The sequence below is a fragment of the Ambystoma mexicanum genome, chromosome 1p (genome assembly GCF_040938575.1).
Source record: "Ambystoma mexicanum isolate Mex_15411 chromosome 1p, UKY_AmexF1_1, whole genome shotgun sequence".
NCBI classification, from domain to species: domain Eukaryota; kingdom Metazoa; phylum Chordata; class Amphibia; order Caudata; family Ambystomatidae; genus Ambystoma; species Ambystoma mexicanum.
Window position 1 is genome coordinate 106,636,524 of NC_090921.1, and position 25,414 is coordinate 106,661,937.

The window sequence follows — 25,414 nt, forward strand, 5'->3', positions numbered from 1 at the left end:
ATTTTCAAACATGTTTTCACAGGTGTTCAGAAGAGCAGTTTTTCGTGCCTCTGGAAACCCGGAATCCAGATTGATGATCATGGAGGCAACCAGCAAGTTCAGTATGAAGGATCAATTGGGGGAGTATACACTTCTCCAGGCGTTTACCCAGGAAGGGGGTGGTAGAGATAGGGAGATAGTTAGCCGGGCAGGAAGCATCAGCAGGCAGCTTTTTTTAGGAGAGGGTCACAAGGGTGTGCTTGAGGGATAGAGGGAAGTAGCCAGTGGCGAAGGAATGGTTACAGAAATCTACAAGAGCAGGGGTGAGAGAGATGTTGTCTTGAATAGTTCTAGAGAAACAGGGGAGCACCTGTTTGGATGAGAACCTCATAGAGCGGGCAACTTTAGAGACCTCATTGGATACTATGGGCAGGAGGGAGGAAAGTGTGGGCCCTGGAGTGTAGCCAAGGGAGCCATGAGAGCGGGTGGAGGTGGTTAGTGGCGGAGAGTGAGTACAGGATGACCTGAGTTTTAGATGTGAAATGGAAGGCCAAAGCGGTGCAGAGAGCCTGGGAAGGAAGAAGAGAGGTGGAAACTGCAGTGGGATTGGCGAGTTCCTTGAAGATCTGCCATATTGTTAGTGGCTCCAGAGATGCAGGCTTAGATGCGGACCCTCTTTTTGAAGCTCATAGATGAGCGATAATGCCTCTGGCATAGGCAACTGGCCTGTATGTCGGAAGATGAACCAGAGGTCTGCCACTTCCGTTCAGCAACTCTGCATTTACATTTCAGGGATCCTAGATCAGAGTCATACCAGATATTCGACTTGGAGGCAGGCTTCAGGCGGATCTTCATGACGGGGACAAGGATATCAAGGGTGTTGGAGATGGAGAGGGTGTTGGAGATGGAGAAGTGAAGGTTAGTAAGGACAGTCGGAGTGAGAGTCAGATGCAAGAGTGGAAGGGGGGGATGAAAGTGAAGGCACAAGCTGTGACTGGCACACGCTTCATCGGTTGAATGATGGCGAAGGAGGCTGGTAGTGCTACTGGGTTCAGTTAGAGAGAAACCAAGTGGAAGGAGAAGAGAGATTGGTCAGCCAAGGAGAGGGGTGTGGTGACTGGGTTAGAGATAGGGATGTCTCTGGAGATGATGGTATCCAGAGTGTCCGGCTGAGTCGGTCGGACCGGAAGGAAGAATAGTGATAGAAAGGGAGTAACACGGGTCAAGGAACAGTGAGGTGGTAGTGGGGAGAGATGAGGTGAAAGTTGAGTCACTGAGGAGGAGTTTGGAAGAGGTGATCAGGAGGGGCGAAGTGAGGTTAGCCCATTCAGAAAGGAAGAGGGGGATGGGTCCGGTGGGCCTGTAGATGGTAGCAAGGGTGTCTGGGAGAGATCCTGAGCCTACAGACAAGGTATTCAAACGAGGAGTAGGATTGAGTAGATGAGATTTTAGCAGGGACCCACTCAAGGAAAAATCAGGGCCACTCCACCTCCTGGCCGGATTGGCCTGAGTTTGGTAGCCCTCAGGAAGGAGAGTGTCAAGAGCAGTGGCGGAGCTGGCATTGAATCGTGTCTCGGTAGTGGCGAAAGTCTTCAAGAAGGCGACCGATATCAGAGGAGTGTTTGACAGCGGAACAAGCTTTCGTAGTAGCTAAGTGAAGCCGATTACCACCTTTGAAAGTCTTCTGGGGAGGGCGTGGTACTCCCGTCGGTGGAGGAGGAAGGATGAGTAGCAGGAGAAGGGAGGACATTAATGAGAGAGGGCAAGTGGGTTGAGAACCTTGGGCTGTGAGACATTAATGAGGCACCTAGAGGATGAAAAGTAGGCCAAAAGTACTTCCCATCTAGTACCACCATTAATGGGTGAAGAGAAAGGGGAGAGTGAGGACAGGTGTGGAGTCCTTAGGTCAGGGGAGGAGACAGAAAAGAAGATGTTGGTAATTGTCTGGAAGTAGCATTGACAGGTGTCGGCAATAGGTAGGCCTGGATTATCAATGAGCAGGTTTAAAACGGCAAGAATCAGCTTTTAGATGGTGCTGAAACTACAGGAGTAAGAGAGGCTACTAGAAATAGTGCAAAGAGCATTATTTTGAATGATCTGTACTTTGTTGAGATTTCGGACAGACGTGCCTGCAAATGGGGCATTACAATAATCCAGTCTTAACCATATGACCTCCCTTGCAATCGTGAGGCAACTGTCTGGAGATGGAAATGGCCTGCAGGCATGGTTACATTTTGTGGTGTATGCCGCGAATGAGGCAATGACATTGACCTGCCTGTGCACACTGGATACAGTGATAGAAATTCTGTCAATGGTGAAGGCCTTGTAGTTAGGGTCAGGTTTGTTGAGAGTAGTCTGGAAACCTGTATGGTGGATTTCTTTTTTTTTCATAGTTGAGGCAAAGGATGTTGGACGCCATCCAGGCTTGGATCGTGAGGTGGAGTTCAGGGTAATGGTGTCAGTGGGGAAGTTCCCTGTGATAGGAATTACTATTTTTGCGTGTCGTACGCATAGTTTGTGTCTGAGATCCCTGGGTTATCTAGAATTTCAAATGGAGGTTTCATGATATTATTATATAATGTAAGTGAGACACAGGAGCCTTGGGGGACACCGCACGAGATCAGGGTGGGTGACGCTGAGACTAGGTCTGAGAAGATTCTATATGATCTGTTTGACAGGAAAGAGGATATCGAGGCAAAGGCTTGTTCTGAGAAGTACGCCGCTGAAGTGAGATGCTGACAGAGTATATTGTGATCTACGAGGTCAAAGGCTGCTGACCAGTCCAATAGTAGTAGGAGGGTTACTTTGCCAGAATCTTTGGCATGCTCCAACAGGCTTTATAGATTCGGCATTGCGGATTCTGTACCGTGGCCTGGTCTGAACCCTGATTAACTTACGCCCAAGAGTCTATTGGTTTCTAGGAAGGATTTGGATATAAGGCGCTCTGTCAAGTATTTTAAGTAGAAACGGGATGGTGGTGATTGGGCGTTAGTTGGTAGGGATATCTGGGTCTAGGGATTTATTTTTAGCAATGGGAGTACCCAGCCATTCCTTGAGGTTGGTGGGGACTGCGCAGAAGGCGAAGATGCATTGATCAATGAGGTGATGAAGGGGGCCAGCACTGGGGCACAGTCTTTAATCACCGTAGCTGAGCAGAGGTCTCCCTTGCATCTGGAGGGTTTAAGGCCTTTTGATAATGGTCAAGGTTTCAGATTCTGAGACGGGCTTGATATGGAACTCCTGTGGAGCAGGTTGAGGTGGGTCTGTTCTGGCCAAGGAGGTCAGGGTCTTCCTTTTTAGTAAAATCTTTTTCTGTAGGGAGGTGAGTTTGTCAAGCAATGCGTTTTGAATATTGACGCACCATGTGCTATCTTTGTTTCAGCTGTTTTTAGGGGGTGTTGGTGTTTCTAGTTTGCAAAGAGTTCCCGCGAGCTAGAGCTAGAATTTGAGATCCCTTAGGTTGTAGGCAGCGTTTCTTTGCAAGGCGGGGGGCATTTTTATAGGTCTTTGCCGTTGTTAAGAAATGAGTTTTGTTTGTGTCAGAGGGTGAGTTCTTCCAGGTGGTTTCAGCTTCCCCTTTTTTCAAACGTAATGCCTTAAGGTCTGGAGCGAACCAGGAGTAGTTATATTGAGAGGGAGTTTTGGCTTTTCATTGAATAGGCGGTGCCACAGTACTAATAGCCTTTGCCATGGTAGAGTTGCAGATTTCAACCAACGCGGCTGGGTTGCTGGAGGATGATCTCGTTTAGCAGTGGAGGCTTTGTGCCATGATGTTTCTGGAGTTTCGTGATGGGTAGAAAACTTAAGGTCATTGGTGGTAGTGGAGGTTTTAGGTATGGGTAGTGTGAATATGATCATGTTGTGGTCTGACCAAGGGCAGGAATAGTTCGATATTATAGAGCTGTGGCAATTTGATTCAGCGAGCCAGTCCAGTATCTGACCCTTGGAGTGAGTGGAGTTGATGATTTGGGTAAAGCCGAGTGCTGTTAAAGCATTCGAAAGAGATTGAGCATTGGTATCATTTGGGTTGTTGATGCCAAGGTTCAGGTCCCCCAAAAGAATAGATTTTGAGGAGGGTTTAGAGTTGGACGAGATGATGTGGAGGATGTCTTTTGTAAACGTAGATATTGGGCCTGGAGCTTTATAGACTAAATGGAAAACTAGATTAGTTGTGTAGGAAAGGGTGACTTTAATGGAGAGTAGTTCTGCTGATGTCAGAGTGACAGTATTCAGCTCTCTGATGGCTAAGGAGTTTCTAGCAATCCTTTGGCGTAGGTTCTCTTTCCTGACGATTGTATAACTGGGTGGGACAGCTAGTGTTAAGGCAGGGCCTGCTGCTGGTTGCAGCTAGGTCTTGGATATTGCCAGGACATCAAGATTGTGGGTGGTAATGAGATCTGCGATATCCAGCGCTTGTGCAAGTACTGATTTTGCATTGATTATTGCTCCATTTAATGAGAAAATCAGAGTTGTTGGTCTTTTGCATTTAGATGCAGGCAAGTGCACTGGGGCTATATATTTGGATGGTTGCGTTATGTAATTAGATGCAGGCATTTGCGCTATCGTTTTTACATTTTGTTTTTGAATGTTGTGATGGGCTGCTGGTAAGGGCATTCAATGCAGTTTTGTTTAAGTGCTTGTTACGAGTTTGCTTGGGCCGATGGGTGAGGGCGCATTGTCTCCCCCTGAAGGTAGAGGTTGCTGTAGGGAGAGCTGGCTGTTTGTCAGCCTAGAAGGGCTCTGGATTGGGCATCGTCGGTTGCAAGAGATCCCTCAGGTCAGGAGTAGGGGCATCTGCGGTTCTAGTTCATGCTTGAAGGTGTTTATTCTTGAGCGTGTCCATAATATGAGCTAGTGCCAGCCAATCACAGGCTTCAACCACCACAGAGGCAGGATCGGTACAGAACGTATGACGGGGGCCCATCTACCCAAGGAATCGAGCTCAATGCTAGAGTGAGGGCAGTGGTGGCCATCTTAGAAGAGACACGAGGCAACGCAGGGGTGACTGGAGAGTCCGTGGGCAAACCTTTGTCAAAGCTCATGGTAGCATGATAGCGGACATCGGGGCAAGGTGCTATCCCTCTGCAGATGGTATTGTAGGGCCAGACAGGTAACCAACTGCCTTACCTGTCGGCCTTTACTGGAGGTACCTTGGTTTGCATACCATAGCTGTTGTGTTGGTTTTTATGATTTTCTTTTTTTATGATGTAGTACTTACTTACCCGATATTTATCTTGGTCTACCTGTATTTAAATAAACCCTTTATCTTTACAATTCATAGTATTTCAGTGTTTCTTTGGACCATCTGTATGCTACAAATTCTCTGTAGCAAAGCAACAGCCCCCTCTGCCTCCTAAGATAAGCCTGGCTGCTCTGTCCATGATCCCACATTCTCAGGTGGTACAGCTTTATAATAAGAGTGGGGATTATGTACTGCCTCAGATGTATTGTTTTATGAAGCCCTTAGTTGGACTAAAGAAAAACTGGCCTAACATATATAACACTTTCTAGTTGGACACTGCTGGTCAGAGATGTGGGCTGTTGGTTTATGTCCACACCAGAGAACTTCACTTCAGGCCATTCTATGCTTCAAAGACTAACTGGAACTAACCAAAATACATACATCTTTATCAACACTTGCACACAGACATGGCTATAATTCAATTAGAAATCGCATAGTTGCCATACATTTCTTTCATAATCATCAGGTTTGTTGATTTTGAATTCTATTCCTTCTCTGTAGAATTAGGTTTGTGCTGTACCAAAAGACCATGACGTACAGACAATGGGCTCCCTGTTATGTTTATACTAACCAAGAAATCTGCTCTCTCCTCAGGTCATGAACATGTATGGAGACCTGGTAATGGACAGCGTGCCTGACAAGGTGAGCGATTTGCCCAAAGTTGACCCAACGTTTCTGTGTATTTGACGTTTGTGATATGATGTGTGGCCAAAACTAGACCCTACTGAATTGAGAGAATTTTATTTTGCGGTCTTTCAAAACTAGAAGCGCTTTTGTCTGTCTTTTAGAAAATATAGTCAATGCTGGAGAAAAGGGATCTTTCATAGATACACATGCCGTTTGACTATTTATTCCCTGTCGTCTGACTGGGATTCATCTGTAACATAAAGCATTTTTAAAGAAGCCAGAAACTGCATTCACTTTAGTTTTCTTGGTTCTATTGAGTCATTTACCCTGCAACAGATGGGCACTGCCTCATTTAGCCCCACTCCTAGAGGTCCTATTCAGATTCTTTACTGCACGTTCAGTGTTGGGAGTCCAGCTTAAAGTTCTCTTGAAGAATGTTCATAATTCCGCTTTACTTTCATCACTTGAAAGCTTCCGATAGGTACTTTATTTTTCAGGGGTTTTGAAGTTCTTGCACCCACTTGGTGCTTCTCTGCTGGGGACATAAGTTCAACTGGGTTCCTCTAGGGTTGAACCTAGTGTACTTTCTACTCCTCACCAGGACGGATTAAAAGGCCAAGAAGAGCCTTCTCAAGACTTGTTCCATCTACAAGTTATTCCTGCTCCCTGTACCGGTCTATTTGTAACAAAATTCTCAAGGACAGACAGAGGACAATTGGGCTTGGCTGAATGAAGTTGTCGTGGCCTCTGACTCTGCTTCTGTGAAGAGCTGTGCCTCTTTGTATCCTAGCCGTCCCAGAGAATGTGCTCCCTATTCCAAGAAGTTCAGATCCCACAGGGAAAGTTCCTGTGGGGTTAAGGGTGAAGGCAGATTCCACCCGTACTTTGGCAGGCTCTGATACGCCTACTGGGCCTAAAAAAACCTTTGCGCAGTCCACCACAATGACCACAAACTGTCTGCCACCATCTACGGAGCCCTCAATGACGAGCGCATCCTTGGGCCATACCACTACTAAGCCGTCCACAACCCGGTTGACGAAGACAGTCTTCTGTGCAGCTTAAACCACTGACTACATCCTCGTCGACTACCATGATACATTCCAAGCCTCCTCAGTTGATGACTTCGTCCAGTCTCGACTTATCGTATCCAAGCCTTTGCCTTTCATCCCGTCGACTGCTTCCTCAACGACTTCGTCCGCGACGCCGTCCTCACACTCTGCATCAGCATGTCCAAATCCAGCACCTAATCATCTCGAGTTGCCCAAACAGCTTCACTTCATTCTTCAGACTTCTGCCACACCCAGCTTGTCGGTGCCTTCCAACATTCCTCCTTAGGACATCTTGGAGCGTACTATTGACACCGACTTTGAGGGCTCAGATATTGTTTTCCGAGTAAGAGGAGTTTTCTAGTCTAGTTTTCTAGTCTGCCTCTAGCACAGCCCCTACCTTTGCCAGTGCTTCATACACCAGCGCTGCTTTCAGTGGACCGACCAGGCCCTTTGCAGACACGACCTGAGGTGTACATTTTGTCCAAACTCATGTGTCAGAACTCCAAAGGAGGATGCCTGCTGTTACTCTACCTCTGGACCCAGAGCCTGTTTGGCCAACCCAGCCTTGGCCTCTGCACCGCCATCCACATCCCCCTCCCCTAGAAGAGCTCTTGATATCTCCTCGGACACTGATTGAAATGAGACTCTACACCCAGATGCAGCCTCTACAGTGGATGGTGAACTGGAAGAGCTCCCACCAAGGGACTCCTCATGAAATTGGCGCTTTCCACTGCACCAAGACTTGAGGTTGCCAAAAGTTTTATCTCACTGAACAAACAAAGGAAGGAAGGAAGGAAGGGATCCTTGATCAGAGGGAAAAGGCCTGGAAGACTGTAGTGCGTAGCCCAAACCATGAGGACATCTGGGAAGATGGGCTTGTTACCACAAAACACCTTTACTGCTCTGTCAAAAAAAGAACAGTTTTGAATTAAAAAAATAAGTTGGACAATGGATAGTGCCCCCAATGCCTTTGCATACAGCCTAGTTCTGATGTGGTGGTATCTGCTGTGGTAGGGAAAAGGTCAGCAAATCCTTGCTCATCATGCAAAAGATCCTTCGCCAACTGACCGGAGGGTATTTCCTGATGTACTTCAACATGAAGGATGGGCATTTCCACAAACCCTTATTGTTCGGGAGATTTATCATTATTATGCCAAATCCCATCTACCTGTGAGACCCCCTGTGCTTTTTTCTTTCTGGACCTCTGGACATTTTTCTTGTTATACTGAATGAGGGGTTTCTTTCCCTCCCCTCATGAATTCTTTTTGCTCTGACCATGGGAAACCTGTTAATTGTGTTTTTACTTTATTTTATGGAGTTATGCTTTCCTCACTTTTTTTTAAAGGCATCTGTGTTTCACGTTTGCAGCACACAGCACCCTTTGTTCAGTGTTGCTGGGAGCCATTTGGGCTCTCCTTTTTACATTATTTTATTTTACTTAAGAACTACTGTTCTCAAGGTTACAAGAATATTTTTTATCCCTCTTTTACACACCACCCTATGTGAAGTGCTGAGGGGTTACCTAGTATCCCCTTTGTTAGGGATATTTATAATTATTGTGCTTCATCCCCTCTCCTAGTGAGACCCCCAGCACCTTTTGCGGGACTTCTGGACCATTTTCTTACAATCCTGAATGAGTGGAGCCATTTTCCTCTTATTCATTCTTGTGGGCTCTGGCTATTGGAACTCTTTTCTTTGTATTCTACCTGTACTATGTAGTCTTTCTGCCCTATAGCTCTTAAAGGCATCTGTGTTTTACTACTGCAGCACACAGCTCCTTATGGGCAGTGTTGCTGAGGGCCCTTTAGCATCCTCCTTTATTATTTTTCTATATCCTCCGACGTATTCCATATCTATGACCGGTAATGCCCAGAGCTGTGCTGCTTCGGAAAATTTTCTGCGTCCTGCATCGATGACGTCCCCGAGGACCTCCTCCGACGGCCGACGTCACCCGATGTGATAGGTAGGACGCAAGACGCCCTTAGCCTCAGTTCCGTTTTTTCCGCGAACGTTTTCGCTTCATGAATCTCGGTACTCCTTGACTCTTTGGAGTTTGTTGTATTCTTCTCGGTTCCTTTGAACCTGTTCGGGTTTTGTGAAAACCTGTTCGTGAAACGATGTCTACCTAGTCTTCCACCCCGAATCCTGGCTTCAACAAATGCGGGGACTGTGGGTCCAAGATGTTGGTCACGGACTCGAACAACGCCTGCCTCTGGTGCCTCGGGGAGGCCCACGATACGGACGACTGTCGACTGCCAGTCGCTCACGGCCAAGGCCTTGCGGGAGCGCAAGAAGTTGTTGTCGGTAGGGCGGGTGTCTAAGCCCCGGAAGTCGAGGACTATGGGGCTTTCGACGGATGACTCGAGAGGCATCTCTCTGCGTCATCGTCGGAAGTCCAGTGGGTCTCCTTCCAGGAGTCGGTCTCGCCACTCCTCTGCCTCTTAGAGACATTCCCGGAAGTGCCGGCATCGGTTGCCTTCCCGTCCTATTCAAAGGGCTCCGCCCGTCGGAGGGTCGCTTATCCGACCATGCAAGCGACACCGGAGGAATGGGCTTCCTTTGGGAAGAAAATGTTGGCGATTCTTGAATCGCAGGGCACCGGTCCGTCCGTGCCTCCGAGTGGGGTCGGTCGGCACTGGTCGAGACACCAACCGTACGCCTTCGGGCTTGGGTGGTCGGCACAGCTCGCTGGAGAGGACCCGCCCGGACAAGGGTAGCTGTTCTCGCCATGCCCGTTCCAGGTCCCGGTCCTCGACACGCTCGAGACCGCGTGATCCTGTGCCGTCTTCGAGGAAGATGTCGACGCCTGTGGCGCCGAGGTCGTCGACGATCTCTCTCGAGGCTCTGCCTCCGAGGGGGTCGTCGACGGTGTCGGCGCCTAGGTCGTCGAGAGACACGCTCCGGCTTCGAGGCCTGTGTCGACGCCGTCGATGCTGGCGGCACTGCAGCTGACGTCGACGCCGATTCACTCAATGTCGAACGCCGATTCTCTCAGCGCCGACTCGTTCGGCGCCCTCAACACCTTTCGAGGCGGTGGTGTCGGAGGGGCCCCGTGGTACGGGGTTATCCCCTAGAAAGGCTCTGGCTAAGGTCCGGCATAGCTTTGGTCCCCAGGTGTCTTCCTCTCACCGCCTGGAGTACATTTCAGAGGGTGATGAAGGCTCTGATGAAGGCTTGGTTCCGGTTACGGTGCCAGATGAGCTTCTCTCGGGACATAGCCAGTTTGATGACCTGAGGCAGTCCCTGCATGATGCCAGTGGACTGGACACCTCTCCGGAGGTGGAGTTTTGTAGGCCGGAGCCTGGCACTCATGCCGATTCTTCGTACCGGCGCCTTATGTCTCGGGTCACCTAGTACTTGGGATGGTCTGCTCCCCCAGGGGAGTTACTTCAGGATGATCTCACGGACATCCTTGATCTTGGTCCCACCACTGACCCGGTACTGCCGTTTCATATGGCTCTGCAGAGAAGGGTGGCGGCTTGGACTGCTCCGGAGAGTCTCCCGGCAGTGGGCAAGTCTTTGTCGCGAAAATACCGTCCAGCCAGTAGCGACCCCTGCTACTTGTCCAGGCACCCCACTCCGGAGAGTTTGGTGGTGCAGGCGGCTACGGCCCCGGCAAAGCAGGCGTCGTACCCTACCATCCCTCCGGATAGGGACGACAAACTTTTTGATGGCTGGGCAAAGAAAGTGTTTTCTTCTGGGGGTATGGTGCTTCAGGCAGCCAACTCCGTATGTGCCTTGTCTCGTTTCACACACACTCTGTGGAGCTGTGGTGCATTAGCAGCTGAACATATTCCCGAAGGGGACGAACGGGATGGTTTCCTTGCTATGGTTCAGGATGGCAAGGATGCCATGTGTGAGGCCGTTCAGTCGGGTTTGGACATGGTAGATTGTGTCAGCCGGTCCATGGCAGCGGGCACCGTAATACAAAGGTTTGCATGGTTGCGGAAGTCTGTGTTCGCTCCTGATGTGCAGTCTCGGCTCCTCAACATGCCCTTTGACGGTGAACATCTTTTTGGCAGCAAGGCTGGCGAGAGCCTTGAGAGGTTGCAGACCTCCAAAGCTGCAGCAAAGTCGTTGAGCGCTGCAGTTTGACAACCTCCGCCTTTTCGTCCTAGGGGACAACAATGAAGGGGAGGTTCCTTTCGGTATTACTCGTCCTTCAGTAAAGCGAGAGGAGCTGTCAAAGAGGCCACTGTAAGAGTGCCAGAGGTGGAAAACTGGGTATTCGAGGTGCCAAGGCCGCTCGAGCAGTTGCCTCTTTGCCCTCATTCAACGCCGCAGCCGCTACCACTCAGTCATGAGGCCAGGTCCCATGGTTCGCCGGATGGGGGAAGGCTGGCGCAGCATGTTGTAGAGTGGCGTGCCATTACTTCAGATGTGTGGGTTCTGGAGATCATAACCCACGGTTACCGTCTTCTCTTTCGGCAGAGGTCTCACGACAATCCACCTGGGAACCTCTCTGAAGAGTCCGGATCCGCTCCTTGCGCAGGAAATTCAAGCCCTGCTGGAGAAAGGCGCCATAGAACTGGTGCCTGTAGCGGAGAGGAACAAGGGATGGTATTACCCTTATTTTTTGATTTCGAAGAAAGACTGGGGATTGAGACCCATCATGGACTTGCACGGTTTGAACAAACTCCTCAGGAAGGACAAGTTCAAGATGGTTACTCTCACTCAAGTCCTCCAGGCCCTTCAACTTTAGGACTGGTTGGTCTCTCAACCTCAAGGACGCTTACTTCCATGTGCCCATCCATCCCAAGCACAAGAAGTACCAAAGGTTCGCAGTTGGCGACTTGCACTTTCAGTTTCGGGTCCTGCCGTTCGGATTGACCTCCGCCCCGAGGGTTTTCACCAAGCTCATGGTGGTGGTGGCAGTGCATCTTAGGAAAGGGGGGGATTCACGTCTATCCCTACCTGGACGATTGGTTGATCAGGGGGAGCTCTCCCGAGCAAGTCCTGGATCATCTGTCCGTCACCTGCCACTCCCTTCACAAGCTGGGCTTCTACCTCAATTTAAAGAAGTCCCATTTGATGCCAACACAGCGGCTCCAGTACATCGGAGCAGTGCTCGACACATCCCTGGGGCTGCGTTTTCCTCCCCAGGTGAGGGCTCTTCACATTCAGCAGATGGTGCACAAGTTTCAACTTGCCCAGACTCTCCCAGCGTCCGAGTTCTTGAGACTGCTCGGCCTCATGGCATCCTGCATTCTTCTGGTGCCAGAGGCCAGGTTGCGGATGAGATCTTTGCAATGGGCACTCAAGCTCCAGTGGCCTTAGTCCTCCGGCAGGATGTCGGACCCTGTTCAGGTGCTGCCCTCAGTCCCCCAGGACCTTCTGTGGTGGGCCGTCGAAGGCAATCTGATGAAGGGGGGCCCCATTTTGGCTGCCCTGGCCGGAGGTGACGATCGCGACGGATGCATCCCGGGATGGGAAGCTCATGCCAACGAGTTGACAGTCATCGGTCGTTGGTCTCCATCGGAGTTCAGACTCCATATCAATCTGTTGGAGCTGAGGGCCGTCAGGCTAGCCGTGAAGGCTTTTCTGCCGACTGTGCGAGGAAAGAGTGTCCTGATTCTAATGGACAACACGGTGGCCATGCACTACCTCAACAAAAAGGGGGAGGGGGAGTTGATCTGGCCGGAGAAGACAACAAGACGGCGGACGCTCTGAGCAGGCAGAGCACGATCCCTCATGAGTGGGAGCTGGCTCAGGAGATTCTCCTGGAGATCTTCACCCTTTGGGGGACCCCTCAAGTGGATCTCTTCGCCTCCAGTGTCAACCGGAAGTGCGAAAGGTTCTGCTCGTGGGAATTCCCTCCAAAAGGACCCTTAGGAGACGCATTCGTGGTGGAGTGGTCATTCCCACTGCTGTATGCGGTTCCTCCAGGAGGTTATGGAGGTTCGGTTCCCGGATGATCCTCATTGCTCCGGTGTGGGCCCGGAGGACGTGGTACCCGGACCGTCTTGACTTGTCCATCTGCCCTCCACGTCGTCTTCCCTACCGAGACGATCTACTCTCACAGGAGGGGGGGGGGGTCAGGTTCTCCATCCAGAGGTCGGATCCCTCAACCTTCACGCTTGGCTTCTGAAAGGTTGAGGTATAAGGATTGGGACCACCCTGAAGACGTGATGGCAGTGTTGCTCTCGGCCAGGCGGCCGGCAACTAAGTCTCTGTACCGTTGCCGGAAGTTCTGCGACTGGTGCAGAGTTAAGAATGTGGATCCTTTTGCGTGTGACATTCCGGTGGTTCTGTCTTTTTTGCTTTCCTTGGCCCACAAGGGCTTGCAAGTGGGGACCGTTAAAGGTTACCTGGTGGCGCTGTCCATATTTAAGCGCTCGTCTGAAGAATGTTCCTATTTTAAGATTCCTTTAATTTCTCAGTTTTTGAAAGGGCTTACTAATATGTTCCCTCCATCACCTTTTCTGGTGCCCGGTTGGGATTTGAACCTTGTTCTTAAGTTTCTTATGGGTGCTCCGTTTGAGCCTTTGCATTCTTGCCCTTTGAGAGTGTTAACTCTGAAAACTGTGTTTTTGATTGCGGTTACTTCCGCTCGCAGATTGAGTGAGTTACAGGCACTTTCAGTTAAGCCACCCTTCACTGTGTTTCATAAGGACTGGGTTGTCCTTCGAGTTCGTCCTTCCTTTCTTCCGAAGGTGGTTTCGGAATTTCATTTGAGCCAGAAGGTTGTTCTTCCGGCGTTATATCCTACTCCACATCCTGGTAAGGAAGAGGAGAGGCTTCATAGGCTTGATCCTAGGAGAGCGTTGAGCTTTTATATTTCGTGCATGTCCCGGGTCCAGAGTGGACGATCAACTTTTCATTGGTTGCGCTGGAAAGCGTTTGGGACAAGCTGTGACGCAGCCACCTGGGCTTCGGTACATACTTTTGCTCGTCACTACTCCCTCGATTCCATCCGAGGGGAGGATCTGGCCTTTGGCAAGGCAGTCCTTTATTCCGCAATTTGATTGGGCATGCTAAATTTGTGTTCTAAATTCTTTTCCCACCTCCTTGCTTGGTACTGATTTGGGAGTCTGTCATAGATATGGACTATGTCGGAGGACCCAATCCCCTGGAAGAACAAGTTACTCTCTTACCTGGTAACGTTCTTTCGATGGGATGGTCCGACGACATATTCCATATCGCTCCCTCCCTTCCTTCCCCGCTGCAGAATTTCTTATGCGATTGCAGCTTGCAGTCCGCAAGGCCTTGTGTGTCTGACTGGCAGAAAACTGGTGTCACACGTTCTGGGGGGAAAAAACTACAACTGAGGCTACGGGCGTCGTGTGTCCTACTTATCACATATGGTGACGTCGGCCGTCGGAGGTGGTCCTCGGGGACGGCGCATCGATGTCATCGACGCAGGACGCAGACGCCGAAAATTTTCCGAAGCAGCACAGCTGTGGACGTTACCTGTCATAGATTTGGAATACGTCATCGAAAGAACGTTACCAGGTAAGAGAGTAACTTGCTCTTCTTAAGGATTGAGAGATGCTTGGTGTCTCTCCCAAGACTCTATAGACTGAGAGATTGGCACACCCCACCTTCAGTAGTGTGCCAAAGTGATACTTAGTTCCCCGCTTCTCTCTGCTCTTGTGACTTTTTAGTTACATAGACCATCGCCTAGTTATGGCTGGTGGCAGTGGATGTGTTCTACCAACTAATGTGTATTTTTTATATCACAGGCTATGCCCATAGCCTCAGTGATGCACAATAAGGGCTCCCAAGTACCAACTTGGAGCATCCCTTATTTTCTCGCCATTACTAGTGTGGTTGTTCCTTGTTAGCCCTTATTCTACCATTCTGGGAGGGGGAGATCTGTATGTGTGTTTTGCCTTTGGCAGGAACCAGAAGGTATCCCCGCCTAGGCTCCAGAGTTTCACGGCAGGCAGGAAGTTGGGGAGGAGTTTTACACCCTGGCTTCAGGGTATCTATCTAGTGGCATGGTCCACTACAACCAATATAAATTGGTTGCCTGAATAAATTGGAGGGTCTATGGGGCCAACCATGTCAATTGATGGTCGCACTCAGCCCATTAGTACATTGCTATCTGAACTGCCTTCAATACCAGGTGAACATCTAATTTATTGTGCACTGTGCCCACCAAAAGCCCTACCGCTACCAACTCCTACTGTGCCACCCCTGGGATCCTGTGTTCTCAGCCTACCCATCTATACGTCACAGTATATGGTATAACATCCTCTTCGTCAGCAGAATGCATTTTAGCACGACTCTATCAACCTACACCCCACTGCTAGTACAATTAATACTGGTAACTATGGACCAATTTAAACATGTACCCTGCCCTACTCCATAGAAACTCTAGGCTTCGTGCTAGACTTTCCACCCACTACGAACCGCAGGTACCTAGCAACGCCTATTTGAACCGTCGCACCATTCCCAAAAACCAGACTAGGAACTTATTGCATCCTAACCCACAATTACCTGCTTGCACCATAACGAAAGAACCCATCCTGGTTACCTCTGACACGAACTGTCTTCCCAAAACAACTTCCATAACAGGAGCACTGATCAATGCTAGATCAGTCGTGGCCCACGCCACTGAAATGGCCGAACTCCTTACATTAGATTACCTCGACCTCCTAGCAGTCACAGAAACCTGGCTACATGACGCAGCAGGTCCAGCCCTCTTCCCTAGCAATACCCAAGGAGTACCAACTACTAAGACTAGACCGCCAGAACGCCAGAGGTGGTGGCTTAGCCATCCTCTCCAAATCCAACCTGAATGTAAGATTAACACCACCGCCCACCCTAAAATCCTGCGAACTCCTGACCGCTAAATTACTGATATCCCCATGCCAAACCCTAACTATCTCATTTACAGGCCACCAGGGCCTTTAGGCCTATTTGAAGAGGAATTACCCAGCTTTTTAGCGAGAAACACAAAAAAGTCATCCCAGACAATGATCCTTGGTGATCTTAACCTAGGTCTTAACGACCCAGATGACAAACAAGCGCAAGTTATTGCCACCATGCTTGAGGGACACACATTCATCCAAAAAGTTCTCACCCCCACCTACGACAAAGGGATAATATTAGACTGGGTAGCCACTTCCAACTGCCCTACTACTATCACCAAAATGACACCCCAGCCGTGGACTGACCACTTCCTCATTAATTTCTACTTGACCTTCAACAAGATGCTCAGAATTGGAAAAAATAATGGCACCATCGGTTCCCACTAGATCCAGAAAAAACTTCACACCTGACAATATCTTACCCCTTCTCCTCCCAACCATCAATGCCCTGCCAACAGATTTTGACCCAGATACCATGGTCAAAATATACGACACCATGGCCATAACCGTTGCCCCACTGAAGAACTGTAAAAGTAAACCACAATCCCACCTCAATACTTGGTTCACCCCCCACCTAAAAGAACTGAGATTGGAAAAAAGGAAACTTGAAACTGTATGGCGACACACCCCCACAGCTGAAAACAAACTCAAACTATGCGCTACTAACTACAAGAAAGCAATCGTCCAAGCTAAAAAAGACGTCTATAACAATAGGATCTCCAACGCATGCTCCAATACAAAGGAATTATTTCCAATCCTGCGAGAACGTGAATCTCCCATACCACCACCCGATAACGTACCCAAAGACAAGCAATGGTGTACCAATATCCAAAATGCCCTCGCAAATAAAGTGAAAACATTAAAATCTAAAATTACTATTAAAAAAGCCTCGCTCCCTCTCAGCGAATCGCCCAGTACGCCCAAACCTAGCTAAGGAACAAGTTACTTACCTGTAACTGTTGTTCTCCAGCATGGGTCTGGCATGGATTCACATGCTCATGAATATTCCCCGTCGTCAGGCTGGGAATCCTCGGTAAAGAAAAATCAGTATCAGTTTCGTTTCTGATCTGTCTTTCGTAGTAGTAACCAATCACTGATATCTGCGTCATACTGACCACAGCCAATGACTGCCCTCTACCTAAGCCCCACCTCTGGCAGCCATCTTCAGATTTGGTAGCACGTGAAGTGGCAGTCTGACCAAGTGAAGAGCCGCAGAGGGGTAGGTGGGAGGGTTTGCATGTGAATCCATGCCAGACCCATGCTGGAGAACAACAGTTACAGGTAAGTAACTTGTTCCTTCTCCAGCATGGGGTCTGGCATGGATTCACATGCTCATGAATATAAGAATAAATAGCAGTACACACATGCACAAACACGGGGGGGTGGCAAAAGGCTCATCATTAGCAATACAAAATTAAGCATCTCTTACCTCCTCACCAGGCTCACCTTAAGCGAACAGGTTGCGCAGCACTGCTTGGCCGACTCTGGACTCATCCCTGGAATCCCGATCGACGCAGTAGAATCTCGTGAAGGTGTGTCGACCTCCACCCAGCAGCCCTGCAGATGTCCAGCAGTGGCACACCAGATAAGAACGCCGTAGTAGCAGCGATCGCTCTGGTCGAATGGGCTCTCGGACGGCCTGGCAGCGGTCGGTTAGCCAACCGGTGACAGTGCATGATGCAGCCGGAGAGCCATCTGGAAATAGAAGACTTCGAGAGAGCCTTCCCTTGATTCACAGGTCCAAAGTTCACAAACAGCTGTGATGTCCTCCGGAAACTCTTCGTGCGGTCCACGTAGAACTTCAGCGCTCTAGCCACTTCCAGCGAGTGCAAAGTGCTCTCGGCCGGCGACGAAGGAGACGGGAAGAAAACAGGTAACACCAAGGGCTCGTTAAGATGGAAGTCCGACGGCACCTTGGGCATAAAGGAGGGGTGCGTCCTAAGCACCACCCTCGAGGCATGGAAAGTCAAGTACGGTGCCTTGCAGGAAAGGGCCTGGATCTCTCCCGCTCGTCGTGCGGAGGTAATGGCCACCAGGAACGCAGTCTTCCACGACACAAACTTCATCGGTGCGGAGTGCATCGGCTCGAATGGGGGCCCCATGAGCCTAGTCAGCACCACGTTAAGTTCCCACGCCGGGGCCTTCACCGGCGGGAAAGACCGGAACAGTCCTTTCATAAACTCTTTTACCAGTCGATGGGACCACAGGTACGTCCGTCCTGTGGTTCTGGTATATCTGGAGATCGCCGCCAGATTTATCTTAATGGAGGCATGGGCCAGCCCAGCCTTTGCCAGCAATAGCAGGTACGGCAGCACTTGAGGGGCCGTAATCCGTAGGGGGTTGATCTTCTGTGCTCGGCACCAGATAGAGAACCTCTTCCACTTATGACCGTAGCATTTGAGAGTCGAGGACGCCCTGGCCTTTGCAAGAACCTCTCTGCAATCGGCCGGTATATCGTAGCCTCCAAACTCTAGCGCTGCAGGAGCCAAGCCTGCAGGTTCAGCGACGCCGGGTCGTGATGGAAGATGGCGCCTCCTTCTCTGGAGAGAAGGTCCGCGTCCACCGACAGCTTGATGGGAGGGGACGTTGACAAGTCCAGAAGGTCCGGGAACCAGATCTGCCTCTGCCACGCCGGTGCGACGAGGATCATCCTGCACCGGGACCTCTTGAGCTGGCTGATGAGCCGAAACGGCAACGGAGGGAACACATACAGGTATAGGCCGTCCCAGGGGAACGAGAACGCATCGCCCATGCTTCTCGGCTGGGGAAACCTGCTGGCGAACCTCTTGCACTTCGAGTTCGTCGCTGTTGCGAACAGGTCGATTTGGGGTTTGCCCCATCGTCGGAAGAGTTGATCCACCTGATCCTGGCGCAGTTCCCACTCGTGACACGCGCGCAGCTCCCTGCTGAGCGAGTCGGCGATGGTGTTGCTTTCTCCTGCCAGGTGGAAGGGAACCAGGAACATCCCCTGGGCGACCGCCCAGTGCCACAGATCCTGTGCCTCCTGGATAGGGCTGGGGATCTGGTGCCTCCCTGCTTCCGTATGTAAAACATCGTCGTGGTGTTGTCCGTGAAGATCCGCACCACCTTGCCCTTGAGCGACGGGAGGAACGATTTGAGAGCCCAGAACACGGCTCGGAGTTCCAGGACGTTGATGTGCAGGAGCCTCTCCTCCAGGAGCCAGAGGCCTCTTGCGTGGAGATCTCCGGTGTGGGCGCCCCAACCTTCCAGGGAGGCGTCCGTCGTCACCGTCTCCTGGTACGCCGGCGTCTGAAAGTCCTTGCCCGCCGTGAGGTGCGCTCGAACGCCCCACCACTGAATCGCCCGCCGGAACACCTCGCTGAGGGGGACCCTGTCTTCGAAGGTGCCCGTCGCCTGCATCCAACGGGCGTCGAGAAATTCTTGAAGAGGGCGCATCCGTAGTCTGCAGAGGCGCACCAGGTAGATGCAAGAGGACATCATCCCCAGGAGGGACTTGATGGACCTTACCCTGGCCACGTCTGTGGCAAGCAGGCGCTGGACTTTGCTTAGAATGGTGTTTGTCAGTTCTTCCGACGGGGCCGCCAGGCGCCTCACTGTATCGAGCTTCGCTCCCAGAAACGGGGCCACCTGCGACAGCAGCAGGTGGGACTTTGGGTAGTTTATGGCGAATCCCAGGTCTGTGAGTAGCTGGACGGTCCTCGCAGTGTGTTCGACGGCGAGTTCCCTCGTCCTTGAGCGGATGAGCCCGTTGTCCAGGTAGGGGTAGACATGAATCCCTGCAGGCGCAGCCGCGCAGTCACTGGTGCTAGGCACTTGGTAAAGACCCTGGGGGCCGACTTCAGTCCGAACGGCAGTGTTCTGAATTGGTAGTGGCGTCCCTGGACGACGAACCTGAGGAACTTTCGGTGACTTGAGGATGGGAACGTGGAAGTATGCATCCTCCAGGTCCAACGACGCTAGAAAGTCGCCTTCCTCCAGCTGTCCCAGTACGTGCTGGAGGGTGACCATCCTGAACTTCTGTGATCTGATGTATTTGTTCAGACGACGAAGGTCCAGGATGGGGCGCCAGCCGCCTGTCTTCTTCCTGACGATGAAGTACCTTGAGTATACCCCGGAGCCTCTTCGGGACAAGCTCGATGGCGCCGTTCCTGAGCATCGCCCGTACTTCCAACAGCAGTTGCGGGACGTGATTCTCCTTCCAGGCCACAGGTGGAACGTGAGGGCACTTCTTCAGGAATTCAATAGTGTCCCCTTGCCAGGGTATCCAGCACCCTATGGTCGGTTGAGATGGACTTCCACGCGCCGACGAAGTTCGTCAGCCGGCCTCCCACCGGGGTGCTTCGGTGGGGGCCCGAAACCACGGCCGGTTCAGTCCTGCTTGGAGGTGGTGGCCTTGCCACCCTGGCCACCTTGCCGACGGCGGCGAGATGCTCCCTGATTGCCGCGACCCCTGTAGGCCTCCTGAGACGAGGAGCGTGCCGCCTGGCGGTAGGACGATTGTTGTCCACTGTTGTCCGACGCCACCTCGCCCTCTTGCAGTATTTCCAGGGCCTCGGACCTCTTGTCGTCCGTCAGGAAGTCCAATATGGGGGCCAGTTTAAACCAGAGCTCCCTGTCGTAACGGGCCACGATCGCCAGGGCGTTGGCCGCTTTGATCGTCGTCGCTGCCGACGAAATGACCCGCCGCCCTATGGCGTCCAACTTCTTTCCCTCGCCGTCCGGCGGGGAATTCGACGTCGAGGCTCCTGACCCCGCCGCTTTCGTCTTCGCCGCCGCCGAGACGACCGAGTCTGGCGTTGGCTGGGCCCTGAGGCACAGGGGAGCGGTTTCGGGGACCCGGTACTTCTTCTCATACCGGTCCCGTTTGGCTGGTGCCGTGGAGGGTTTCTTGAGAACCAACAGGCCCTCCTCCCAGATGTCATCGATTAGGGGCACCGCGATGACCGTGTTCCTCTTGGCCTCCCGGCGCTGATAGAGGAAACCTTCTTTTCTATGCTCCTGCGGGCAGAGCTGAAACAATTCGGACGCCCTGGCGATCATGGCGTGGAATGAGCCAATCTCGTCGGGCGGCGAGGCCTGTGCGACGGGTGACCCGTTCCGTCGCCCTCAGAACCCGTCGTCGAGCCCAACGCACCGTCATCTCCCGACTTGTGGGAGGGTGAGGAGGGAACTGCAGGCCTTACGGGGGCGAGCGGAGGAGAGGGTTGGGTCCTCCGTCGTTTGTTCTGAGGACTTCCCGACAGGCCAGGTTGCGGGTCCTCCGGCCTGGGCCGTAGGAATCTCGTCCTTATCTCAGAGCATAAGGACTGGATGGCCGACAAAATGGCCGCCGAGCCATCCTGAGGCCTAGGATCCGGCTGCGCCGGAAGGGAAGGCCGCTCTTCCTCACCATCGTCGTCTTCCTCGGTTTTCTCCAGAGGATCTTCCTGACGGGATCGAACCTTCTCGAATTGGACTTCGAGGTTCCTCACAGCCTCGGTCAGTTCCTCCTCTGAGGCCGACTCCGAGCTCGAGGAGGGCACCGTGCCCCCCTCGCTTCTTCCATCATGGCGGCCACGACGATGGGCTGAAAAGAGGATTCCCTCCTTGGCGGCAGGGAAACTCTAGTCCCGGAGGCGGTCTGCGCTGGTGGTGTCTCTGCTGGCTTGGCCAGAGTCGCTGCGATAGCCTCGATAGAGGCCTTCGCCTGCTGAATAGGGGCCTTGACCACCTTAGGTGCGTCCCGGGCCCTCTCCTTCGGGGAGGGGCGAGGCGACGCTCCCCCTCTTCCGAGATCGGACGGGGCTTCTCCCGAAGCTTACCCGGGGTCTCGGACTTCCTCTTCCCCCGGACCGGAGCGTTGGCTTGTGGTTGACGGTGCCGGGGAAGGTGCGCCCTGCCTGGCGACCGAAGAGCCCGACCTTTCGGCGCTCCCGGAGCCAGCGGACTCGCGGCGCTTGGCCTGGTGTTGGGCCCCCGTCGCCGGGGCACCCGCACAGGACTTAGAAGCCCGCTCGGACCCTTTCTTCTTCTTCTCGCCTGTCGAGCCCTTCTCCAACCAGCTTGCGAGACGGGATCGACGGTCCCTCATGGTCCGCTCCGACAAGTTCTTGCAGAACTGGCAGTCCTTCTCTACATGAGTCTTGTCCCCATGAAGACAGTAGAGGCATCGCAAATGTTCGTCTTCCTTTAAACACATTCTTCAGCCCACATCCAGGGCAGCTGCGAAACAGCTTGGGACCGGGTGACGAACTCGCATCCTGGGCCATCTCGAAGTAGGCCGCGAATCTTCTGGAATCCTCCAAGAAGTTGATTCGACGAAATCTTCACCCTTGAGGGGCGTAGGAAAATCCCGCAACGGGTAGCTGTTAACGGGAGTAGAAACGGTGGAGCTTGAGGCTCGATTAACCGAAAAAATGTGAAAATTCACCCGAAAAAGCGCGAAACACGCAGTAAAAGCTCGAGAGCTAAGCATGAGGACTCCCAACACTTGAACGTGCGGTAAAAATCTGAAGATGGCTGCCAGAGGGGGGGCTTAGGTAGAGGGCAGTCATTGGCTGTGGTCAGTATGACGCAGAAATCAGTGATTGGTTACTACTACGAAAGACAGATCAGAAACGAAACTGATACTGATTTTTCTTTACCGAGGATTCCCAGCCTGACGGGGAATATTCATGAGCATGTGAATCCATGCCAGACCCCATGCTGGAGAAACACCTTTCAAATTCGCGAAAGTTTCCACTCATGAAACTGAAAAAATCATTGCCTCACTAAAACCTTCCAATTGAAAAGGCGATTACTGCCCGACCCAGATAATTAAGAATGCTGCCAGAGACCTAGCCCCCTTCGTCACCAAACTCATCGCCTCCTTCTCATCTAGCACAGTCCCAAGTAGCTTAAGAGTCCTGGGTTCTCCCCCTTCTAAAAAAAACAAACCCTAGACCCCTTCATCCCCACCAACTATAGGCCCATCACCACTGTCCCTTTCCTCCTGAAGATAATTGACAGAGTGGCCTATCTCCAAATCCAAAAATACCTGGAGACCAACCAACTCCTTTGCACTCGTCAATCGGGCTTCAGACTTCAGCACGGCACGGAGACCGCACGCATGGAGACCGCACTTATAGATCTCAAAGCCCAAATCGACGAGCTCAAGGACAAAGGAAACACAGCTATGCTACTCCTACTTGATCTGTCGGCGGCTTTTGACCTAGTGGACCACGCAGTACTCTTAAAACACCTAGCGACAGCCGCCCACTTCTCTACTGCAGCTATAGCCTGAGTTCAATCCTTTCTCGACAATAGAAGTATGCAAGTCTTCTCCTCCTTAGACTCTGCAGACCCTATCCAGACAATATTTGGAGTCCCACAGGGCTCCTGTGTCTCGCCAACGATGTACAATATCTTTACTAAACGTCTATTCGACAAATTGGACAGACTGGGTGTCACCTACACAAATTATGCAGACGACACCCAGATGGGCAATTTCATTACGGATACAGCTTTAGTAAACAAAATGTACACCCTCATTCAGGCATGGATGGCAACCCATGGCCTCTGCCTAAATGACGAAAAAACGGAGATCCTTATTCTAGGCTCACCTAACAACTTAAAAAAACTCTATTCCAACTACAGCTCCTTCAATATCGACGGCAATATAATCCCTGTCGCCAAAGAGGTGAAGACCCTTGGTTTCTACTTGGATTCCACTTTGTCCCTAAGGAAACAAGTGAACTCCCTGGCCTCATCCACTGCCTATACTGGTAAACTCATTAAAGCATGCAGACCCTGGTAAACTCATTAAAGCATGCAGACCCTTCCTCTCACCAGCTAGCAGCATTATCCTAGCCAATGCACTGATCCTCTCAAAATTGGATTACTGCAATGCACTGTATGCAGGCGCTAACCAATACATTATCAATAAACTTCAAACCTTGCAAAATAACGCGCTCAGAACGGCCCTGAACCTCCTAGTCAGAGAGCACATTTCGAATGTGCGTAGAAATTACAACTTACTAAAAATTTGCGATAGGATCATCTTCAAAATTGTCTCACTTAACATTCAAAGGCCTGAACAATGCAGCCCCCCATACCTCAGTGACAGAATAATAAGAAAAACCTCTGCATGACCAACCAGAACAGCTAACTCTTTCTGCCTCCAAACCCCAAGATTCTGGCTAATAAAAACAGGAGGCAATAGCTTCCCTGTGCAAACAGCTCAGTACTGGAACGCCCTACCAGTTGAACTAAGAAGGGACCAGCCTTACAACAGCTTCAGGCACCATACCCGCACCTGGCTCCGACGCAATGACCTTTGAAACCTGAGACCATGTGCATTGTGTTCTGATGCCCTCCACTCTCATGTAAAATGTACATAATGTATTTTCTGTTTATAATATGTTACCCTCTATCCTCGCATGTAAAGAATGTATATATTGTAATTACTGTATATAACACATGATACCAACAACCTGTAATGTGTAACCTGTAACCAAGTTCTAAGTATTCTTGTTATTCTGCGCGCCCAGCTACCCAAGGGTTTTCTGGCTCCCTATAAATAAACAAACAATCCCTAACCCCTCAAAAGGAACTTTCACTACTGGGAGAGGCACTAAAGGTGCCACATTATTGGCTCTGCTTTTACCAGATAATTGGCAAGTGTGTTAACTCCCACAGTGTTACTCGATCTCTGCATCCATCTTGGGCCAGTAGAAGTACAATGATATCCTCTCCTTGTTCTTATTAAAACGTAAGTGACCAGCCAGGGGGACTTCATGTGCCATCTGTAGGAATTTGGATCTCGATTCTTGGGGTACTACCAGGCTCCTGAAGTCCCATGGAATGGATTTCATAGGCTCACTGTAGAGGAGTCCTCCTCCCTATATAGCCTATACTTCCCAGGGTCTTGCCCTTCACCCTGGGAATCTGCCTGCTGAGACTGACCTTTTTAGAGAGGGGTCCTCTGTCCCCTACTGAAATCTGTCCTTGAGGGGCCACCGTTTGCAAGCAAAGGTTGCAGCTCAGGGTGGTCTCTTGGATCCAGATTTCCAGACATGTTTGTACCCCCTCCAACTGACGCATCAGAAGATGGATCGTATGGGAATTCTTCTTGCGCCATTTCAGCCTCAGCTGGTGGTGAGGTCACTTTAGGAACTTTTTCCTTTTGGATGTTGTGGGCTTGGGGCCCATCTCCCCTTTTGAGACTGTAGGTTTCCCCTTGGTCTCACTTGGGAGGTCTCTCAAGATCACCTCCCTTCCTTTCCTGGTTAACTCTTGTCTCTTCTTAGAAAGAGGCTTTGGGGTTTTGGAAACTACACACAGGGGCTTTAAGTCATTGCCTAAGAGTACCCTACCTGGCAATTCAGACTGAACACTCACAGGTATTTTTACAGTCATGTCATTACACTTAATGATAGCTAGCAGTACGGGACACATTTGGACTGTACCTCCTGCTAACTTGTTAAGCCTGTTGGGAGCCTTAGCAACTTACTTGGGTTGAAAAACGTTTATCTACTACAGTTATACTGGCCTGTATCTCTAATGGCAGGCGTGTCCTGACCTTTTACAAGTATGCTGTCTTTATAATACTCTTTAGTATTATCAGGATTGGAATTAGAGTTCAATGTTCTAGTGGTCCCACAGTTCCAGAGATGCAAAGTTACTCTAGCTCGAACACCAATGGGTTTTTTAGCTTGAGGGTGAAAGCTAGCCCATTTCATTGGTATATCCACATGTGTGAA

The 25,414-nt window shown here is 51.0% G+C and overlaps 1 protein-coding gene across 3 annotated transcripts in view; it reads left to right on the top strand.

Annotated features, from left to right (window-relative positions):
• Positions 1-25,414, top strand: part of SENP3 (SUMO specific peptidase 3) — a 407,541-nt gene that overhangs the window by 279,849 nt on the left and 102,278 nt on the right. For all 3 annotated transcript variants that reach the window (XM_069644338.1, XM_069644347.1, XM_069644357.1), the window contains exon 6: positions 5,816-5,863. In XM_069644338.1, coding sequence (XP_069500439.1) covers positions 5,816-5,863 — 48 coding nt within the window. The remainder of the gene's footprint in view (positions 1-5,815; positions 5,864-25,414) is intronic.